At 36.3% G+C, this 21,582-nt stretch overlaps 1 protein-coding gene across 4 annotated transcripts in view; it reads right to left on the bottom strand.

The window, feature by feature from the left end:
* The window catches only part of LOC118733948, an 86,403-nt gene that overhangs the window by 7,241 nt on the left and 57,580 nt on the right, over window positions 1-21,582 (bottom strand). For 3 of the 4 annotated variants that reach the window (XM_036463596.1, XM_036463595.1, XM_036463593.1), the window contains exons 2-5: window positions 7,696-7,953; window positions 683-923; window positions 438-603; window positions 19-341 (exon numbers count right to left, since the gene is read on the bottom strand). In XM_036463596.1, the coding sequence (XP_036319489.1) occupies window positions 19-341; window positions 438-603; window positions 683-923; window positions 7,696-7,953 (988 nt within the window). Of the gene's footprint in view, window positions 1-18; window positions 342-437; window positions 604-682; window positions 924-7,695; window positions 7,954-11,388; window positions 11,527-21,582 lie in introns of those variants that run through there. The other variant, XM_036463594.1, reaches the window with a different exon arrangement.

The following is a 21,582-nucleotide window of genomic DNA, read 5'->3' as shown; positions in this document are numbered from 1 at the left end:
ATCAAGTACAGCACTCACCTTTATCGCCCACTTCATTCGCGATCGCATTCCAAATGATACCTTTGCGCCGATAATCTTCATAATACCTATGATCGCTATCGTATAACTCGTCATATGGCTCAATGTTATTCACCAGTCTACGTACTTCTGGAGTTATTTGGAATTGACATTTAATTTGGCGCGTCAACAGCTTTGTTGAATTAGTCGCATCGTCATCTAAATCAATCACCTCCACATCGTCCTCTAGAAAAACGATATCATCATCCTCTGTAGCTTTTTGTACAGGCGGCATTTCCTTTTCTGCTGGATTAGCATCGTCATAGGGCAGTCGGCAACGTGTTCTAATTATGTACATAAAATAATAGAATTTAAATTTTTTTTTCAAAAGGGTACAAATCATAAGAAAATCGCTGATAAAACTCTCCGAAGTCACTTACTTGTCTGCAATGAAGCGCCAGAGGAACACCATCTCAGTCTCAAATGCCATAACTGGCCTGCGCTTGCGCTTTTTGCCGCCCTTATTGGTAAGAAATTTACGCAATCGACGGACATATTTTTGATAGCAAAAACGCAAGTTTACCCAAGCATTTTTGCAGATATCCACTGGACAAAAAGTATGGAAAAATGTGTGTACAAATTAGTCTACACTGAGAACAACTGTCCCACACAACGAAATACATACCATCACATCTCATTTGTTTTGCTATTTTCTCCCAGGCTTCCACTTTCGCTTCAATAATGCCAAAATTTGGGTGTGCTGGATCATAGAGTACACGTTGCCATCGTACATAACGTATGATACGTTTATTAAACGATTTATCTTGTTTGACGGAGCCTTGTGACGCAGCATCGTCTATTACGTACATATCAACTTCAATTGGATCCGTTGAAGCGCCAGTTTCCCAAGGCGCAGGGTTCTCTGTCTGAAATTAATAAAGAAAAACCATAATGACTTCCCAACCTCTTAAAAATAAGATGATGTTATATTTCTTGATAACAATCAATCCTTATAAATATGAAGTGAAACTGTATAAACCGGTTGAGACCAGTAATGCAGGTAAAAAATAACAATATTAGTCTTAAAAAGATAAAAAGTCAAAGTTCGGATTCGCCAAATACTCGGCGCACATATTTACTCACAAAATACCCTTTTTAGATATCTGAAATTGTTGTCATATAGGAAGAGGGCGATTTCACAAACCAAAAGCAAAATATGTACTAAGTTTGGTAGAATTCGATAAAAGGCAGACGCGTGCATAATATTAACGCAATTGTTTTTTTTTTTTTTTTAATTAAGAGGCTCACTGCTGCCATTAGGTGAGGAACATAACATAGTTGAAATATTCGCCGAGAATCGGATCCGTGTTATGGAATTTTCAATGGCGCTGGCGCATAAATCCGACAAAGTTTGCTTAGTTATGTTGAGAACATCGGTCGATTGCGGTTGATTGCCGTCTACGCCCATGTAATTCGATTCGGGTCAAGTTGAAGTCAGAAAAAGGCCGAGGTGTTGACTTTCTTAAGTTGGCCTGCACACTTTCACGAATAGCAACGATATTGTCGGCCGATCTGGCGCACGGCTCGCCTCGAGTTTAACCACCAAACATTGGAGAGACGATTTTTATAGAACACCGCATAGAAGCGAGGACTAAATTCTGCCAGTCAACGAGGACAATTTCATATCCGGACACTTGCTGGAAGATAAGCTACCTCCTCGGTACCTCACGTAAAAACGCTTTCCCCCTTAATGCCGACATCTTAGCTCAACCACCACCAATCGCAGAGTAAGAGTTACAGTTGTCTCGGCGCAGTGCATTCCCATCTCACAAACTCTTCTTAACGCTGGTGAAGAAGTTGTTGGATTTTATCACTTACGCAGAAAAAGCTTTTATGACGAAGAATGCCGAAGAATGCCGTACTGCTGCAGAGAAAGAATGGCGGAAAGTCATTAGAGCAAACAGCTTCGAGATGATGGTAGGAATATGTGCGGTCCGAAAATTAAAGCAGCAATCGAATGGTTTCAAGCCCATGGCTGACATCTGCAGAGACGAAGATGGAGATGTCTATAGTACACTTTTACCATGGAGAAAACACAAGAACTCATGTATAAAAAGCGAGCTTAAGCTCCTACTCGATTTTCAGTACAAATTCTTGAGCTTAAGCTCAATTTTAAAGATATTTTGGCAGTGAAGTCTGACCTCCGTCCAGGACATCTCCAAGCTGCTCGATACCAAACGATGTTTAAGACAATGCGACTCGCTTTCGTGCAGCAAAAACACCAGTAATTAGCCGGAAGATCAAGCAAAGAAGGATAACTCTTTCCAATTGGTGGTACTACGGGTTCGGTAGGTAGTGGATAAGCAGAGACGACCAAACACCCACCTCTTAAATCACACCAAATGCATATTTCATATGTATAAGAAATTTTTCTACAGTTCAAACATTTGTATTCTTATAACACACAAAACATTTAACAGGGCTCAAATTAATTGTTTCCTTAAAAACTCCTAAAGCACGCTCGGGCTAACTTCGGCTACTTATTATTTCTGGCCAGTAACAGCCTTTTTAAAGTGGTTGACGTTGAAAGGATGAGCTGTAATTTATTTTTCAATTGAAATTAAACGCTTTAAAAAAAAGAGGGAAGTTCCAGGATTTGATAGCTCAACTAACCGGTCATAAAGCTTTAAAGGCGGATTCGTCGTTCTGGTTCAGAACGTTTCTTCCATTCGTTTGTTGTTGTGTGTATCTCTCTCTCTCTGGCAGAGCAGCTGAGAAAAGTTCTGAAAGCTTTTAATTTGTTACCAGGGTTGCCACTTTGGTAAATTGTTACCAAAATTGGTAGAAAAAATTTGGGTTGGTAAAAAGGTAAATTTTTTCTCATTTTGGTAGATTTTTGTTGAATTATTTAGTTTGAAAAACAAATAAAACTTTTCGTTTGCGTTTTATTTTTCGTAGTTATATTTTTATTAGAAATTTCTTTCTAAAAGTGCAGTGTACTTTTTTACATTAATTTTCGAACACTTTAATGCATACTTTCTATATATGTACATACAAATAAATGTATATCGATAAAAGGCGAACATTCAAAACTCTTTTTACGGGAATTCCGAGAAGCTTTTGATTGCCTAAATATTTTAAATGATTATTTAAATAAAAAAAGAACGGACAAGTATGTAATTACCCACTTCGAGCCTTCGAAAAAAATTAAATCAACGCATATTTTTATCAATGGCAATTGTTAAACGAAAAAAAAACACAAAATACTTGGGGCAAAAACATTAAAAACTGCCAACGGGAATTTTTAGCTGCACATTGTTGATTAGTCTCAAGTATTATGAGCTATAAAACTCCATACCTTAAATTGCTCAAAAAATTCAGAGTAAAAATTTCGAAATTTAAACGAAAATTTTTTGAATTTTTCTAAATGTTGTATTTAGCTTGAATCCTTGATTTTTCAATGTTTGGCTAAAGCGAAAACAATATTCTTATAAATAATACCAAAAAATTTGGCTTGAAAAAAATGGTGAATATTAAAAAAATCACCAAGCATTTTTTGAGTCACTGTATTTATCTATAATAACTCCAGTTTAAATTTTTTCAAAAGATGAAGTTTCGTTGTTGCCTATAGTTTAATCACTTTCGCTTTTGGTTGAAGGAAACTGAGAAGATGCCATTAATATGATCTCTTAAATAAAAAGTTCCTTAAACACAGTTTGAATTATTATGGAATTAACTGAAAAAATAACAAAACTATAGTTTTCATTAACATAACTTAAAAAAAATTGTTGTTAGATATTTTCCATAATTGGTAGGTTTTTTTCAAGTGGATGGTAAGTATTTTTTTTCGTCAGTGGCAAACCTGGTTGTTACTCAACTTCAACTTTACTTCAAAACTACACCTTTTCCAACAGTATTTCAGAAAAACACAAATGTATTTCAGAAAAGGCCAAATGTGTTTCAGAAAACCTCAAATGTATTTCAGAAAATCTCAAATGTATTTCAGAAAAACCCAAATGTATTTCAGAAAAGCTCAAATGTATTTCAGAAAAACGCAAATGTATTTCAGAAAATCTCAAATGTATTTCAGAAAAGCGCAAATGTATTTCAGAAAAACACAAATGTATTTCAGAAAACCGCAATTGTATTTCAGAAAAGGCCAAATGTATTTCAGAAAACCTCAAATGTATTTCAGAAAAAACGCAAATGTATTTCAGAAAAATATTTTTAGAATACAGCTATGCTTTTCTGAAATACATTTGTGCTTTTCTGAAATACATTTGCCCTTTTCTGAAATACATTTGTGTTTTTCTGAAATACATTTGAGGTTTTCTGAAATACATTTGACCTTTTCTGAAATACATTTGCGTTTTTCTGAAATACATTTGAGGTTTTCTGAAATACATTTGGCCTTTTCTGAAATACAATTGCGTTTTTCTGAAATACATTTGTGTTTTTCTGAAATACGTTTGCGCTTTTCTGAAATACATTTGAGGTTTTCTGAAATACGTTTGGCCTTTTCTGAAATACATTTGTGTTTTTCTGAAATACTGTTGGGAAAGGTGTAGAACTATGAATCCACCTTTACATGCCAAAAGGAGAGCAATATTAAGTTTGTTGATACTCTCTCCCACCACAAACCAATGTAAGGGAATTCCATTCCGACTTCAACTCTCATATAAAAAAAAAATATATATATATATATATATATCTCATGATCCACTGATCGGATTTTAACCAGATTAGTATGGGACCACCTCTGAGACACTACCTTTCCGATGCAAATCGGTTGACGTGTTCCAAAGTTATGAGGTAACATACATAAAAAAAATAAATAATAAAAAAAAAGAAATATTCCGACGAACTGATAACCTCCTCCTTTTTTGGAAGTCGGTTACAAATTATATCTCGGCACATGGTCAATGTGTGTGCCAAAATTTAACTAAATCCGTCGATTCAGTATGGTATAATTTTATTTTCACATCAACGCCAAAATTTGCATTTTATATAATATAAACAGAATAAATAATAAAAAAAAATTTAAGCTAAACGATTTTCTTGAGACGATGATGTTAATATACTGAAAGCTAAATACAATAAAAACAGTTAGGTACCCCTCTCCTCATCAGTATAGTGCACTGATTCTCAAAGTGGTCCAGGTGGCCCCCAGGGGTCCACGGAAGACTCGGGAAGGGTCTACGTTGGCGTAAAAGAATGGGGGTCCAGGAAAATGTATATGGTTTCGATAGTAACCAAACTGGTTGCTTCAAAGCCGCTTTATTTCTCTTCAATTTTTTGAGTGGTGTATATTGCTCTTCACGCGCTGCTGCACTAAAAAGAAACGTATGTTGGTATAAAACTGAGTGGGGCGAGGCGAAAATCGCTGGCGGCAGAGATCTGAGCACTTATGTATTTTCAATGCTACAGGATAGTACGTCACCATTACCTTTGTTGAAGAAATTCTATAATGTTGAGTTCCCTGAGGCTGAATACTAGCTAAATTCCAGCACTGAGTTCGGACTCACACATTGTCGAATCTTCCCTGATGGGTCCAAAATCGACTCCGGGTCAGGATCTGAGGTCGTTTTCGAAGTTAATGGGGATAACCTTCACTTTTATCTTGGGGAATATGCTTCGGTCTTCCAGGCCGAGGTAGTTGGAGTCCTCAAAGCCATGGACTACGTGGTGGAATGTGTCTGCAGTGACAGCCAAGCTGCAATATTGGCTAGCCCTCTATCTAAGTACTTTTCCAAACTAGTAGTTCCGCAATGCAAGTCTCGACTAAATTATGTTGGTAAACATAACGAGCTTGCTTTACACTGGGTGCCAGGTCACTATGGAGTACCTGACCATTTGGCCACAGTTGGCTTAGACCAGGCATTCCTCGATCCGCAACCATTCATAACAGTTCCCACTTTGGCCATCGAAACCACCATCAGAAAGTGGATGAAAACTTCGCGCAGCAATGACTAGGAGGCATCGAGGAGATGCAGGTGGCCAAAACTCATCCTGCCTTCAATCTCAGAAGGTGTATCTAGTTTCTTGCTCTCACAGAGCAGACGGGACTGCAGACAACTTGTTAGACTGCTGACTGGTCACTGCACGTGGCTTGCTTACTTGGTTGTTTCGCTATCGATTTTTCTATTGTCAGTTTCTGAATTAAAATTATGGCGTAAAAATATTTGCGTTTTTGTTGTTTAAAGTTTTGTGTGTGAGTGAGAAATATTTTTCGCATCACTTTAAAATACGGAGTGATAAAACCAAAAATGACGCCATCAACATAAATAAACTGTTTTACATGTAGGAAGTATATGGTGAAGAGAATGTAAATAACTCTAGCTCTCGGAGTGCTCTTAAAAAATATAACTCCTCAGAGCGAAAGAGTACTTTGATGGCTTTATGAGCTCTGTTTTTAAAAACTTGCAAGTGTGTAATCACATGTTTTTAATAAATAGAACACAAGAAGATATTTTTTTTTTTTGCCACTCCAAATTTAGTTGTGGAACTCATCCGCGATGCCAATTTACATAGTTAGATCTAATCTTCGCATTTTTTGATGAGCTTTGGAAACATGTTAGAAATGTAGCAGAGCAGCAGGGGGTTCCCCGAAACCAGCAAAGTTTTTAAAAGGGTTTGCGAGAAAAATAAGTTTGGAAACCTCTGGTATAGGGCATTGATCAGACCAAAAAAATAATAAAATAAAACAAATTACATTATTTACATCAGTATAACCTTTCTTTTCAATAAAACCCTTTAACTTTAAGGCGAAAGAGGCAATCAAAATGCGGCATTTTTCGGTAGAAATGAAAACACCGTTACATGTTGATATTTTTAAGGACCGCCCAAATATATATAGAGTTTATATCTATATGTACATATAATAAAATTGTAACAGGTCGAAAAATTAATATGGGGGTCTTTATTAGAGCAACAGAAGCTAAATCAACAATTTTCAGAATTATTGTGTGTGTCCGTCTGTATGTTTGTACGCGCATCACTCGAAAACTAAAAGCTCAAACAGTCAACGACGTAACGTAGACGTAGGTTGACGCAGGCACGATCTACCTTATGGGATTCGCGTGTTAACGAAAGCTCACCACCGCATGGCGGTGACGTTGCCGTTGCTTCTCTCTCTCTCTATCAACAGTAAATTTGATATGCTGCTACGTACGTCAACCTACGTTTACGCTACGTCGTTGACTAACTGAGCTTTAAGGTTCGAAGGTTTAAAACGGTCTACAGCTGAAAATATTTGTGTTGAAGGTTGCCACTTGTTTGGAATTTTTAATTTAGTTTATTTGATAAGATAAATTGAGTATTGCAATATGGGTACCAAACTGAAGAGGTTTAGGAAAATTTACTGCCGAAAATATTTTTGAGGAGGGATTAAAAAACGGGTATCAGACAGCAAACAAATACGTTAAAGGCGCAGTAAAGCAGGCCGGGTATTGGCTAGTATTAAATAAAACTTTTTTTTTAATATCACCTATAAAAGATTTTTTATATAGATTTTTATCGGCGCTGAAATGATCTTACTCCTAAAGGTTGAAATACATATATAACTTTTTCAAATCCAAAAATTAGTTAATTTGATAGCAGTGAAACTTCTTAACAAATTAAGAATAAGAAAGTGGGAGTGAGAGTGAAAGAGAAAATCTTAAAATATACTATACAATACAAAAATTTGCATGAAAATACCTGCGTTGGATCTGCGCTGATATCGTCGTCAAGCACAACTACTTCATCATTGTTTGATGGATTTGCACGCATCTCAGCTTGTTTGTCTCCTAAATTTTTCATACGTGCAGCGTATTCCTTTTCAAATGCTATTATTCGCGCTCTGTATTCACGTATACGCTGTGCTCCTGATTTTCTTACTTTTTTGGCTTTTGGGTCTTTTTTAACTTTTGGGTCTTTTTTTACCTCCTCCATATTTTGTGTTTGGCAAGGCGTAAGCTGCAGAGGAGAAAAACGCATTTAAAGTTATGTCATTTAATCGCATACAAATTAGGAATGTATGTATGTATGTACAAAAGTATACAAGAAAACAATACTTGCTTAAGAAGCAATATTATTTGGGTTTTATTTGCAGATAATTCAACAAAAAAAATATATTTTTATAAAAAGCCCACGCGATGTAAACAAATTTTACCCACCAAAATGCTTTCAACGCACCCGAGGTCGAGCCCTCGATTTTTTTTTTTTTTTGTTTTAAATGTTCTATTAAATTTTAGATTTATTACTTTAAAAATAAAAATATTTTTTTATTTCATTTAATGTTTAGGAACTTATATTTTCTTTTTAATTAATTTATTTTTTCGATTTTCTAAATTAATTTTTTTTTATGACTGTAGATTTTATTGTTTTATTAAGAAACATATTTTTGTTTCTTTAAATTTTTAGGAACTGATTTAATTTTTCTCTTTAACAATTTATATATATTTTTCTTTTTTTGCTGTTGTTTTTTTTTTAATTTTAAGTATTACGTTTAAGTCGGACGGATTTCGTAAAAGAAATTATGTCATGTCTCCGATTCGCCTCAAATTTTTTTGTGCGTCCTATACATGAAATAAGCTAACAGGTGTTCGAGGAATTTTTTCCTTATTTTTTTTCTTCGGAAATTGATCTGCCAAAGTTTGCATTTTTTCGTGATTCTGACTAATCATATACTTCTTCAAATCGTTATATCTCTGGTTCTGCTGATCGCAGAGACTTCGACTCAACGTCGTTTCAAAGCTAAAGAAACGGGTTTAACATTTTTGTATATAATAGGGTCAAGATTGTCCTAAAGCTAACTTAGATTTACAGTTGAACTCTTTGAAGTTGATTTGCATATTGAAGGACAGTAAATTAGGAATTTAAAGTTATACGTGGTTAATAAAATGGGCGTTTTTCAAGAACTATTTTTAAAATATTTTTCTTTATGACGGGATGGAATATTTTGTGAAAATCAAAAATTTTTATTTGTTTTTTTTGTTTGGATGTTACCGTATAACTTTGGACCACGTCAACCGATTTCGATAATTCTTTTTGCATCGGAATGGTAGTGCCTCAGAGGTGGTCCCATACTAATCTGGTTTAGATCCGATCATTAGATCATGAAAAAATTAACGGTAATCATAAATTTTTATATGAGAATTGAAGTCGGTTTTGTTTTTTGCTTAAAAATTACTTGTTTGTAATTTGTTTTCGAAAACTTATGTTGAGTAAGGTGTTAAACACCAAGTTTTGGCAAGAATTTAAAATTTATTTCAGATTCCGATAGAATACCTATCCAGATATAATATTTGTATGGTAAGATTTTTCTTTAAGGCGACAAACTCCTAGAAATGGGCGTGGCAATTGCAGGACTAAAGTTAGCAAAACGCAGATTTTATAGCGGATTTCGGCATTACATTTATTAATGTATTTTACATTTGTGAATGATAATTTAAGCATTTACTTTTTTGGGCTTATTATTCTTAAAACTGTATTTTTCTGAATCACGTATTTTTTTCAGAAGAGCTAAATTTTCGGGCTGTTTCCAAAAATTATGTAATGAAAAACAACTGAAATAAGAAAAGTTCAATTTGATTGTGACGATATGGCGCATATTTTCGACAGATAATCGATTTCACTCTTTCGTCCATTGCGAACACATAAGTGAAAAAAACCTTTGACAATTTTGAGTAGTTCAGAGTAACATTTCAGGCAAAAAAAAATGCATATCCGGGAGCTTGCACACGTGTTATAGAAAAAATCATCATCGCCGGCTGTCGATGACAAGAATCGTTTCAAATTTACAACTTGATTATGCAGTTTTGAGTCACTGATATCAACCGTTTTTGTAACAAATACAAACACTTTCTTCGATATCTTTATACTGCAAATTTTGATTTTTTTTTTTAATCCAGCCATTTAAAAATTTTAAATTCCGAAGAACTCGCAACCCAGCGTTCCATGTATTCCAAAATTTTATGATATACTATTCCAACGCGGCCGCTGTGGTGTAGTGGCAAGCAGTGCGCGCTTCCACTTCACAGCGCCTGGTTTCAAGCTCTGGTCAAAGCAACATCGCAGACATATTTATTATTTAGCAAACGCCCGAGTGTATTTCTGTCATGAAAAACAGCTTCTCATTAAAACACAATCGCCGTTCAGAGTCGGCGTAACACTGTAGGTCCCTCCCCTTTGTGTGAAAACATCAAGGTGCGCGCCACAAATCGGAAGAAGCTCGGCCAACCACTAACATATGTGTAAGGGCCAATCTATAATTACAAAATCTATTCTTATAAATCATCACAGAGTTGTTCTTTTCCTTCTTTCTTCAATCTTGACAAAATCGACTGAGCCGCGAGTGGAATAAAATTTGACTCAATTCGCTCCTGAAGTTTAACAAAAACGTCTTCGAAAATTGTGTTAATTTCAAAAATACTGTTGTTTTTTTCCAGCAATGCCATTTTAGGATGAAAACATAAACTCGCACTATATTCATGAAAATGGGGATATTTAGGGCATAAACCAGGACGCTTCCCAAAAGTACCAAAATCCAGGAATGTCCCCGAAACCCAGGACGGTTGGTACCCCTGAGGTTTAGATGTATGTATTTATATATAAAACAATATTTATTCGAAAAAAAGGGTGGCGAGAAACTGTGGCCAAGGGTAAAGTTTATCTACCACCTCCTCTTCATGATTGTTAGACACGCAGAGTCCGAAAAAAACTGCGGAAGCATTTTCCGAAGGATGCATCAAACTAGGCCGAGCATAATTAGAACTGCTTTAAAACTATGACTTAAGAAAGTTTTTTAACATAGCAGTTGAGAAGTGCATGTGCAAAAATTTCATAAATTTAACGGACATTTTTGCACATGCAGCGGTACATGGCATGCATTTAGGCGCTCGGTGTTAGTAGTCGCGCCTGAACAGTAATCATTGACGATTTCTTATGTAAGTTAAGTCTAGATTCTAGAGCAACTGAGCTTTAATTTTAGTTTCGAGAGAGAATCTTTCACTGTATTGGTATTTCGTATGGAGGGTATTTTAGTTTCCCCAGCTCAGACACAAACCATTCATCCGATCATGCACCCGATCGAACGATCCCGATTACTTCAGTCTTTGTATTAAAATTCAAGACCACATACATACACCTATCTCTTTCTAACAGCCAGCAACGACTTTCAATAATCATGTTACCAACAGCGGCTTATCTTTACTGCCCTCATTCCATATGATTTTGTTCAAATCTCTTTAACCATTTAACAGAATGTTAAATTTGTGCTCTCCTCATTTTTGTTTCCTTCTATCCACCGTTCGCTTATATAGCCCACAAATGGACTGGCAAAAAAACATTACAAATATCTTTGAATCCACTTTTGTCATTAAATGCGTTATTCGCTCGATTTTCACTTACCAACTCGTCACCCATTGCATGGAAATCACTATGTTAAATGTTTTTGGAAATAATTTTTAATTTTTTCCACCTACTCAAGCATAAAATCTTGTGCTACTCACAACCAAAACTCCCGAATCGACACAACACAACAGACTGACGCGAAACGGCAGAAATGAAATGTATAAGCAAACAAAAGAGCACGTGAAACGAGCGGCTGAGAAATGTACAGGCTATTTTACAAACACACGAAAACCCAGAATATGATTGCGAATATATATGCACTGTATGTATCATACACACATCCATGCATATGCAGGTACATACAAATACGAGCACGACAAGAGATGTTGAATCATTCAACTTGAATATCCAGCAGCTACTCTCTATTTCTTCCATTCGTATACATATGTAAGTAGGAACGTGTGTGTATCAATGTTTTCGTGTAGGAAAACTTAACAGCGCTTAGCTATGGCAAACAAGCTACATTTGAAAAAATCTCACGCTCAAAATTTGAAGTACAGTGCTGCTAAAAGATTACCTAGTGTTGCGGCGTCCATTAGAAATGCCGTATCTGGAAAGCATTGAAAAAGGTATCCAAAAAAGAATACATATTTATATTTAAATTGTGTAATTATATTTTTGGATTGTAAATTTTGTTTTTTCTTATTTATGGCCTTTATAACAATTATATGTAAAATTTTTAATACATACATTTACACATATATACAAAACAGATGAGATTCTTCAATCATCCTAACCCTTTTTTGTAGAAAAAATTCTTATTATAAGCCCAGTTCGTGACGATTATTCTACTGAGTTTGGTTTCAAAACAACATACCAAAAGTCTCCACCGATCCAAGCACCGCTTGAGATTAAAGTTCATCGCACGAGAAGTTAAAGGCCTAAAAACGTTTTTTGTGTAAATTTTGTTCCCAATACATTTTTCGGAAAAAAATATAATTAATTTTTGATTTTCAAAAAGCCTGCGATGCGGAGCGTTGACTAAACCTCCGCGAAAATACTCTAATTTTAGGAAGACATAAACTTTCCGGGCATAAGGACATTTATGTACATATAAGACAAAATTTTCTTTAATAGAAAATAATTTTTTAAAACAAGGAAAAACCACATTGATTCTGAATATATCGATGATTTTTTTTTCAAATTAGCTCTGGTTTGCGAATTATTCCGAAAGAGTTATCCGAATCATGTATCTCCCAAAATTTAAAGCAAACTTATATCCATCTGCACCATGATTCAATAATAAAAGGTTTGATAACTTTTGACAGCCGCGGTTTAGTACCCCCTTACAAAAGGTTGCATTTAAGAAGGATGGCGAACGGGGAAAAAATTAAATCCCTTGGTGGGAAAATGTGTTAAAAAAATTTGGCCATTTAACCGTTAACTGTGGGGGTCGTGGTAAAATTTACCCCATCTTTAAATTTTTTTGAATTACTCTCCTATGTTACGCTCCAGCAACTTGATTCTCTCAGTATCTTCTCATTTCGTTGTCGTTATTGATCAGTTATGTTTTTGCTGTGGACGGAGGAATGCTGATGCTGGTGTAAAAATTACCACTCCTCAACGTTTATGCAACTTTTTCTTTCAAGGAAAGTTGACCTGTATTTTTTACAATTACATTTTTTTAATATGATCTCGTTTATTTCTGTTTATATATTTATAAGTCTTTTATAAGTTTATTGTGTGATGTTTTTGTTATAGTGAATAAAAAAAAAACTTGTGAAATAAATTGGGACTTTTGTTGATTTTAAAAATAAAATAAAATTTTGTATTTATTTTGACTTAAAAATGTAGTAGCTTAGACTAAAAGAAAAAATAATTATAAAATGACCAATTCCTATTCAAATTTCTAACTAAAATTCGAAGGTGTAAAATTTACCACCAGGTCACAGACTATGTCCAAAAAATTCACCTCCATAGTTAAAGGTTAAACGAAATATTAAGAAATCTACGTGAATTGTGTAATTTATGTGCTATGTAGCAGTATAAAAACAGCAAAACTACTTAAAGTTTTTGTAAACCTCGAATTAAAAAGAATGCATGCTTTCATCAGTTTAAAATTCTTGAAGTTTTCTGAGATCGGGTGTTTTCGAACTGGCTGCTGAGATGGGTCGATCTTCCACTCACATTACCTGCTATGTATCATACATATTCCATACAAAACAAAAACTTTGATAATTTGAATTTACATACATACGTAAAAAACGTACATACATTTTCGTAAAAATAAAATTCAAATAAACTAGTTCCTCTCCGATGGGCCCAGTCTTCATATGACTGTTCATCTGACTGGGAGATCCGCAGCCTTTTGGCATCATACTTTACGTCAGAATTGATGAGATTTCTGAAAAAATCTGACCAATTGTACACAAATGTGATTTTGCATCCCTCTTCAACATATGGAATCGATTGATGTTAGCTTAACGTCTCTGTTTTACTGCCCTGTATTAGTTTTTGTTCGAGTTTCTTGAGAATCGGTCAGCCTAAAAAGTCCTTTTCTTGTAGGGTTGTATTCTATCATTCTTGATCCATCTGAATACATTTCCATCAAAACGGTTAAACTACTTTAAAGACATTCATTCATATACATAGCTGCGAGTAAAATAATAACAGCAAAATTCAAAATGATGCTACAGGAATATTTCTTAATCAAAAATAAAAGTTTGAAAAAAAAAATGTCGGTTGCGGTTTGGCTACCACATAAATAACAATTTCGAAGCTTGCACAAAGTACACAAAAACTGATCAAACTTCAAAATATGGTCATCAAAATTTCTCATTCTTAAATTAGAGTTCTTAGAAACAGTTTGAAAAGGCACTTTTGCAGCTCATCCAATTTTAGTGCAATAAAGTGCAAGTTTTAATTCATTGAAAACTACCGTTGATTTTTTAGATTTTTTTTTTTGATTTTTAAAAGTTTTGTTAGTTTTTGCGAAGTTTATGCAGCTTTGAAACTTTAATTTATTGTGGTTTCTGTTATAGAACGAGCTACATATATTTTAAATAATTATTAAAAATAAATAAATAAACATAATTTACGTTGGAACGAATCTCCGTCATGCCTTGTCAAGTTTGGTTTGCAGACAAAACGGTTACGGCGTTGTGCCATATTCAGTCTCATTTTTTCAAAAAAACAAGGGATGACTTAAATTCGTTCCAAAATAATTCATCTTACCCTGCAGAACAAATGATCAATTGATAAAAAATAACCTACTTGTAGTTAGCTTTTTTGCGGGATTTCTATAAAATATATAACTTGTAGTTAGCAACAAAAAGCTAACTTGAAACAAGTGCACAAGTAATGCAGGAGTAAAGCTCGAGATTGTTTTCTTTAAACGCTTTTCTATTTAAATATCCTGCACTTCGCAAATACTTTTTCGAATTGAGGACAAATAAAAGGAAATAAATAAAGTAAATAAATAAAAAATAAAAATGAAAGAAATACAAAATATTTTGTTTTTCCTATTGATATTTATGCCCAAAAGTAGTTAGTTAGAAGTTAGTTACATGAAATGCAGAGGTAACCACCCTTGACTATTTCGCGGCCATCGCCATAGAAATATAGTTAGCTTTCGTCAAAGAAAATATACAGATAATAAGTGACTTATAGCTCCTTCCTATCAACTTAAAGTTAGCTTATAGTTAGATACATTTCCTGCAGGGTACTAGTCGGAATAATCAACCAACATCAACACATAAATAAATAACATAAGTTGCCAACAATAGCATTTTGAATTCTGCTGCTATTATTTTACTCGCAGCTATATATACATACATATGTAAATTCTCGTGGTATAAAGAACTGAGATTGCGACAACTGTATGAAAATTGACAAACCAAAAAGGGATCAATATTATTAGAGAGATATATTTGTTGTTTGAAGACATTGAGCAAAAGTATACACATACATGCCCACATACTAGAGGGCTGCATGAATTCATTCAAAGTGGCTTATAAATTATTCATATACAAAAGAAATGAATGACTTTTACCGAAATGAGTTTGAATGATTAGAATGTTTTTCATTCATTCATTCACATTCTCCCATTTGAAGGTAGTAAATTTAAAACAAAATGTATATTCATAACTTACAAAATTCCAAACACTGAGTGTTTGGTATGTGAAGTAAAATATTCAATTCTACTGTATTCTGTTTGGCTAGAAGTTTTAATGAATTCATGCAGCCCTCTAATACATATGTACATACACGATCAAATAATCGGATCTAAACAAAATTAGTATGGGACCACCCTTGAGATAAAAAGAAAAAAGAATTATAGAAATCGGTTAACGAGGGTTCAAAGTTATGCGGTAATAAATATAAAAAAAAGAAAAAAAAATCCACGAACTGATAACCTCCTTCTTTTTTTGAAGTCTGTTAAAAATTATATAAGATTAGTTGACGGTACATGATCACTTTGAAGCAAAAATCCAAAAAAAAATTTAAAACAGAGTACAACTGCCAATGATAGCAACGACCACCCCAAACCACCCCCAATTACTTTCTGCGCTCTCTCAATGGCTTTTGGCTTGAAAAATTTATGTACCACACATGAATCATGTGACATGATTCAATATTTAAAAATTAGATAAACTGACAGTTGTCTCTCTCGCACCGTTCCCTTAGCAGTGTTGCTTCTTTGCAAATTTACTTGGAAAAATAGTAGCTTACATGCGGAATGGAGGGATACATTTTTGTGCAATATGTTTATTTGTATATGCATATAGAGCACATTTAACTGATGAAAGCCAAGACTTTTGTTAAATTCCATCTTTACAGAAACTTCATAGCACATAGTTGTATTTCAATTTTCATCCCTTTTGCAGTTTTTATGCCGCTAAATAGCACATAAAATTCACATAAATTTCCTAATATTTCGTTTAAAATGCCAAATTTTTTGCGCATACATTCAGCCTTAAAACGAACTGGTTAATTTTTATACCCGCATTATATGCGCACGTGTACACAATGGTATACTTGGTAACTTTGTTCGCATAACGGTTGTTTGCAACAGCCAAACGAATCGAGATAGATATGGACAAATGTATACATAAATGATCAGAATGAAAAGAGAAGTCGATTAAGCGGTGGCTGTCTGTCCGTCCGTCCGTCCGTGTACACGATAACTCGAGCAAAAATCGAGACATCTCAACGAAATTTAGTACATAGGTTGCCCTTTATCCGAGGTAGATTGGTATTGAAAATGGGCGAAATCGGTCTGTAACCACGCCTACTTCCCATAAAACGGTATTTTCGAAAAATGCAAAAACTGCGATATTTCAGTAAATATTACATGAAAATGGTTGAAACTTAGTATGTGGAGTAGAATTGTAGTAAAAAATAATATTACTATGAAATTTTTGGAAAATGGGCATGGCACCGCCCACTTATGATGAAATGCTGTATCTCAGTAGCCGCTTCACCAATCCCTACCAAACTCGCTACGAGGATTGGGTGGGGTCTAACTAAAAAATCTGTTGAAAATCTTGGAAATCGGGTAATAACCACGCCCACCTGCCATATAACAGTAATTCACTGAAACACGAAAATTGCGATAAATCAGTAACTACTGGAGCTAATTCAATGGGGTGCAATTGGGTATAGTCGTTACGCTGGATATGCAGTTACAGTTGCATGGCTATACTCAATCCCGACTCTTGCGTCCTCGTTCGCCCACTCTGGGCAACGTGAGCAACCCATGTGCGAGATGCGGTAACCAATCCGAGTGGAGCATTGGGTCACGGCAGAAAGAGAGGGAGCTTCGGTGGGGCCACTCCGACTTATTTGGTTTAAGGGCTCACTGAAGTCTGCAGCGTCTGTTCACCAGTAGGTGCAGCTGCAAGCGGGTGTCTGCTTGGGGCAAGCGACTCGCTATATAAACGTGTATTTGGTTGCGAAACCACCCCCGTCCCAGCAATGGGTTGTGCGCTGGGTTGGGACCCGCCACGTAAAAACCACTTCCAGTGAAGAAGCAAGGCAAAGCCTGAGACCCCCCCTTATGATGACGACCACAGCAAACGTTTAAAGGACTACGATTTGAGGACATGCACCTGGAATGTCCGGACCCTTAATGGGGAAGGTCCCTCTGCCCGGCTGGTTGATGTCCTCGTAAGGACAAAAGCTGACATCACCGCCATCCAAGAAATGCGTTGTACGGGGCAAGGTAAGCAATGTCTGGGGCCTTGCGACGTCTACTACAGCTGCCATGTAAAGGAGCGCAAATTTGGAGTTGGATTTGTGGTGGAAGAGAGACTCCGTCGCCGAGTACTGTCGTTCACCCCGGTGGACGAGCATCTAGCCACAATCCGCATCAAAGCGAGATTCTTCAACATCTCGCTCATCTGCGCCCATGCTCCGACGGAAGAGAAGGATGAGGCATCCAAGGATATCTTCTATGAGCGCTTGGAGCGCACGTACGAGCGCTGCCCCCGTCATGATATCAAAATCGTGCTTGGCGACTTCAATGCCAGGGTGGGCAAGGAAGGGATCTTTGGATCCATCGTCGGAAAATTCAGCCTCCACGACGAAACGTCCGACAACGGATTGAGGCTGATCGACTTCGCCGGGGCCCGCAACATGGTAGTATGCAGTACTTGGTTCAAGCATAAAAAGATCCATCAAGTTACGTGGCTGTCTCCGGATAGAAAAACGAGAAACCAAATCGATCATGTTGTGATAGACGGAAGGCACGCTTCCAGTGTTTTAGACGTACGCACACTCCGAGGCCTAAACATCGACTTGGACACTATCTTGTTGTAGCCAAGATACGCACCCGCCTCTGTGCAGCTAAAAATGTGCGCCGAAATATGCAAGAAAGCTTAACGTCGAAAAGCTGCAATCACAAAAGACAGCCAGCGCTTTCGCTACTCGACTCTCACACCTGCTCTCAGAGAGCACTCTTGAACAAGCCGACATATGCGAGCAGTGGAACCACATTTCTCGCTCCTTAAGTACCGCCGCTGAAGAAGTAGTCGGATTTCAGCGAGCCCGAAAGAACAACTGGTACGATGAGGAGTGTCAGGAAGCTGCAGAGAAAAAAGTTGCCGCCTACAGGGCCACGCTGCGATCGGGCGCAACGCGCGCTATGTGGGACCGCTATAGGGATATGAAGAGGGAAGCGAGACGTATTTGCCGCAATAAGAAGAGAGAGGCCGAAATACGTGAGTGCGAGGAGCTTGAAATGCTGGCCGACAGGAAGAATGCCCGAAAATTTTACCAGAGAGTTAGGCGACTTACGGAAGGTTCCAAGACCAGGGCGTACTCCTGTAAGAACAACAATGGCGACCTAGTAACCGATGTCCAGAGCACACTTAAGTTATGGAGGGAACACTTCCGCCTTACTAAATGGTAGCAGCACGTACAGTTGTGGAGAAGAAGAACCCGAGCCCGCAGTCGATGATTACGGAGTCATTGTTCCACCGCCTGACTATGACGAGGTACGTATAGCAATAACGCGGCTGAAAAACAACAAAGCCGCTGGAGCTGACAGCCTGCCAGCTGAGCTATTCAAGTACGGCGGCGAGGAGTTGATAAGGTGCATGCATCAACTCTTGCGCAGAATATGGTCAGATGAACGCATGCCCGAAGACTGGAATTTAAGTGTGCTCTGCCCAATCCACAGGAAAGGTGACCCCGCCATTCGCGCCATTCGACGTACGAAAACCACGCTCTATACGTCACAATGACAACATCCGATGAGGTGGCTCTTGGAGTGCTTCAGAGAAAGATTTTGTGGAAGATTTACGGGCCTTTACGCGTTGGCGACGGCGAGTACCTCAGGCAATGGAACGATGAGCTGTACGAGCTTTACAACGATATGGACATAGTGCAGCGAATTAAAATACAGCGGCTCCACTGGCTTGCTCAAGTCGTTCGAATGGACACCGACGCTCCAGCTCTGAAAGTATTCAACTCGGAAGCCGCTGGTGGTAGCAGAGGAAGAGGGAGGCCCCCACTGCGATGGAAAGATCAGGTGGAGAACGACTTGGCTTCACTTGGCGTTTCCAATTGGTGTCAGTTGGCACAGAGGAGAAACGACTGGCGTGCTTTGCTGAACTCGGCCAAAATCGCTTAGGCGGTTACAGCGTCAAAAAAGAAGAAGAAGAAGACTGGAGCTAATTCACTCAAAATCGATGATTGCAATAACCACATATGTAGCATAAAATTAGAATATTATAAATTTTTTGGATAATGGGCGTGGCGCCGCCCACTTATGACCACATATGTGTATCTCGGTAACCGATTCATCAATTTCTACCAAACTCGGTGCACTTAATAACCTTGGTATGAAAAAGCAATTTGTTAAAAATTATTCAAATCGGACGAAAATTACACCCGCTTCCCGTATAACGGTAAATACGAAAACCCCGATATTTCAATGAGGACGCTAATTTACTCCAAGTTATTAGTTACAACAATCTCCTAACCATAAATAAGACTGCTATAGAGTTTTAGGAACTGGGCGTAGCACCGCCAACTTTATAACTACAAAGGTGTACCTCGGTAACCACTTAATCGACTTGTACCTAACTAGGTTCAATTATATCATAAAGTCTAACTCTGCATATTATCGAAAACTTTGAAATCGACTTCAGTTCAGGGAAAGTTGAAACGATGATATTTGATACCTGCGCCGGGTATATAAAGTTCGGTTTCGGCCGAACTTATACTTCTTTACTTGTTCACTTTTGGTTTCCTTGTATTTACTATGGTCGGATGAAAAATTTTCTGGTGAAGGTACATTCACTAGATGAGAGGTGGGCAGTCTCGGCAGAACATTTTTGTAGTGCGCGTGCAATTGATGTCACTGTGTACATGCGAACAATCTTGCAAAAATCGTTGGACCCCGGCTAACCAAAAGGATCTTAAAAGACGCTTTTTTGAGCTATAAACCTTTTTATCGAAGGTTTTCCCTCATAAATGAGCTCTTTTTGGAGCCCTAAATGAGCGATTTTTCGTTCTACGCGAGCATGCTGAATGACGTCTAAAAAATGGCTCTAAAAAATGACTCCAAAACCGATGAATTCGGTGCATTTTATGAATTTCGGAGCTGTTTTGGAGGCACATTTGAAAGTTTCTAGGAGTCTTTTTAGAGTCTTTTTGATGATTTATTGGAGTCATTATATAACATTTCGTAATACTATACACCCCGAGCCAAAATTATAAGCGTACCACATATTGACAAGTTTTAACAATTTATTATTTTTTTGTTTAATTTAAATTATTTTTGTATAAAAATATAGTTTATTCTTTGACAAAAATCAGAAAAACAGAAAAAGGTGAATTTCTTGAAGCTTACAAAAAAACAATCCCAACAAGCTCAAAATTAACTCCTTTCGGATCCTTATTTCAGAAACGCTCTCTGTTTGGCTAGCCGGGATCATGTAGCCTATTTGTGGTATATTGGAGTCCTTAAAGTAAAGGTAAAAATAAAAACTAAAACAAAGATGCGTAAAGATATAGGCAAAAATGAAGACCAAGGTAAATTTAAACACTTCATTTATATAAGGGCAAAGGTGAAGGGGAATATGTAGCTGAAAAAAATGATGAACATAAAAGTAAAGACAAAGAGGAGGATGAGGATACCGATAAAAGCAAAGATGAAGATAGGGGAAGAAAGATTAAAATAGAGGTAATTAAAGAGGAAAGGATATAGAGAGAGACAGAGACTCAATCTGGGAACTATTTTGGGATTTTAGAGATTTTCTGGATTCTAGAGACTTATCGATAAAATAATCGATATTTTTATCGGTTTTGTTATCGATATTTATCGATTTTGTTATCGATATTTTTCGATTTTGTTATCGATATTTATCGATTTTGTTATCGATATTTACCGATTTTATTATCGATTCTTATCGATTTTGTTATCGATATTTATCGACTTTGTTAGCAATATTTATCGATTTTGTTACCGATATTTACCGATTTTGTTATCGATATTTATCGATTTTTTATCTATATTTATCGATTTTGTTATCGATATTTATCGATTTTTTATCGATTTTGTTATCGATATTTACCTATTTTCTCATCGATTTTGTTATCGATTTTATTATCGATTATGTTGTCGATATTTATCGATTTTGTTACCTATTTTGATATCGATATTGATCTGTTTTGTTATCAATATTTATCGAGTTTGTTATCGATTTTGTTATCGATATTTATCGATTTTGTTATCGATATTTA

This window comes from Rhagoletis pomonella, unplaced genomic scaffold (assembly GCF_013731165.1).
Source record: "Rhagoletis pomonella isolate Grant_MI unplaced genomic scaffold, Rhpom_1.0 Rhpom_scaffold_00002, whole genome shotgun sequence".
NCBI lineage: Eukaryota > Metazoa > Arthropoda > Insecta > Diptera > Tephritidae > Rhagoletis > Rhagoletis pomonella.
This window is presented reverse-complemented; position numbering and strand designations above follow the sequence as displayed.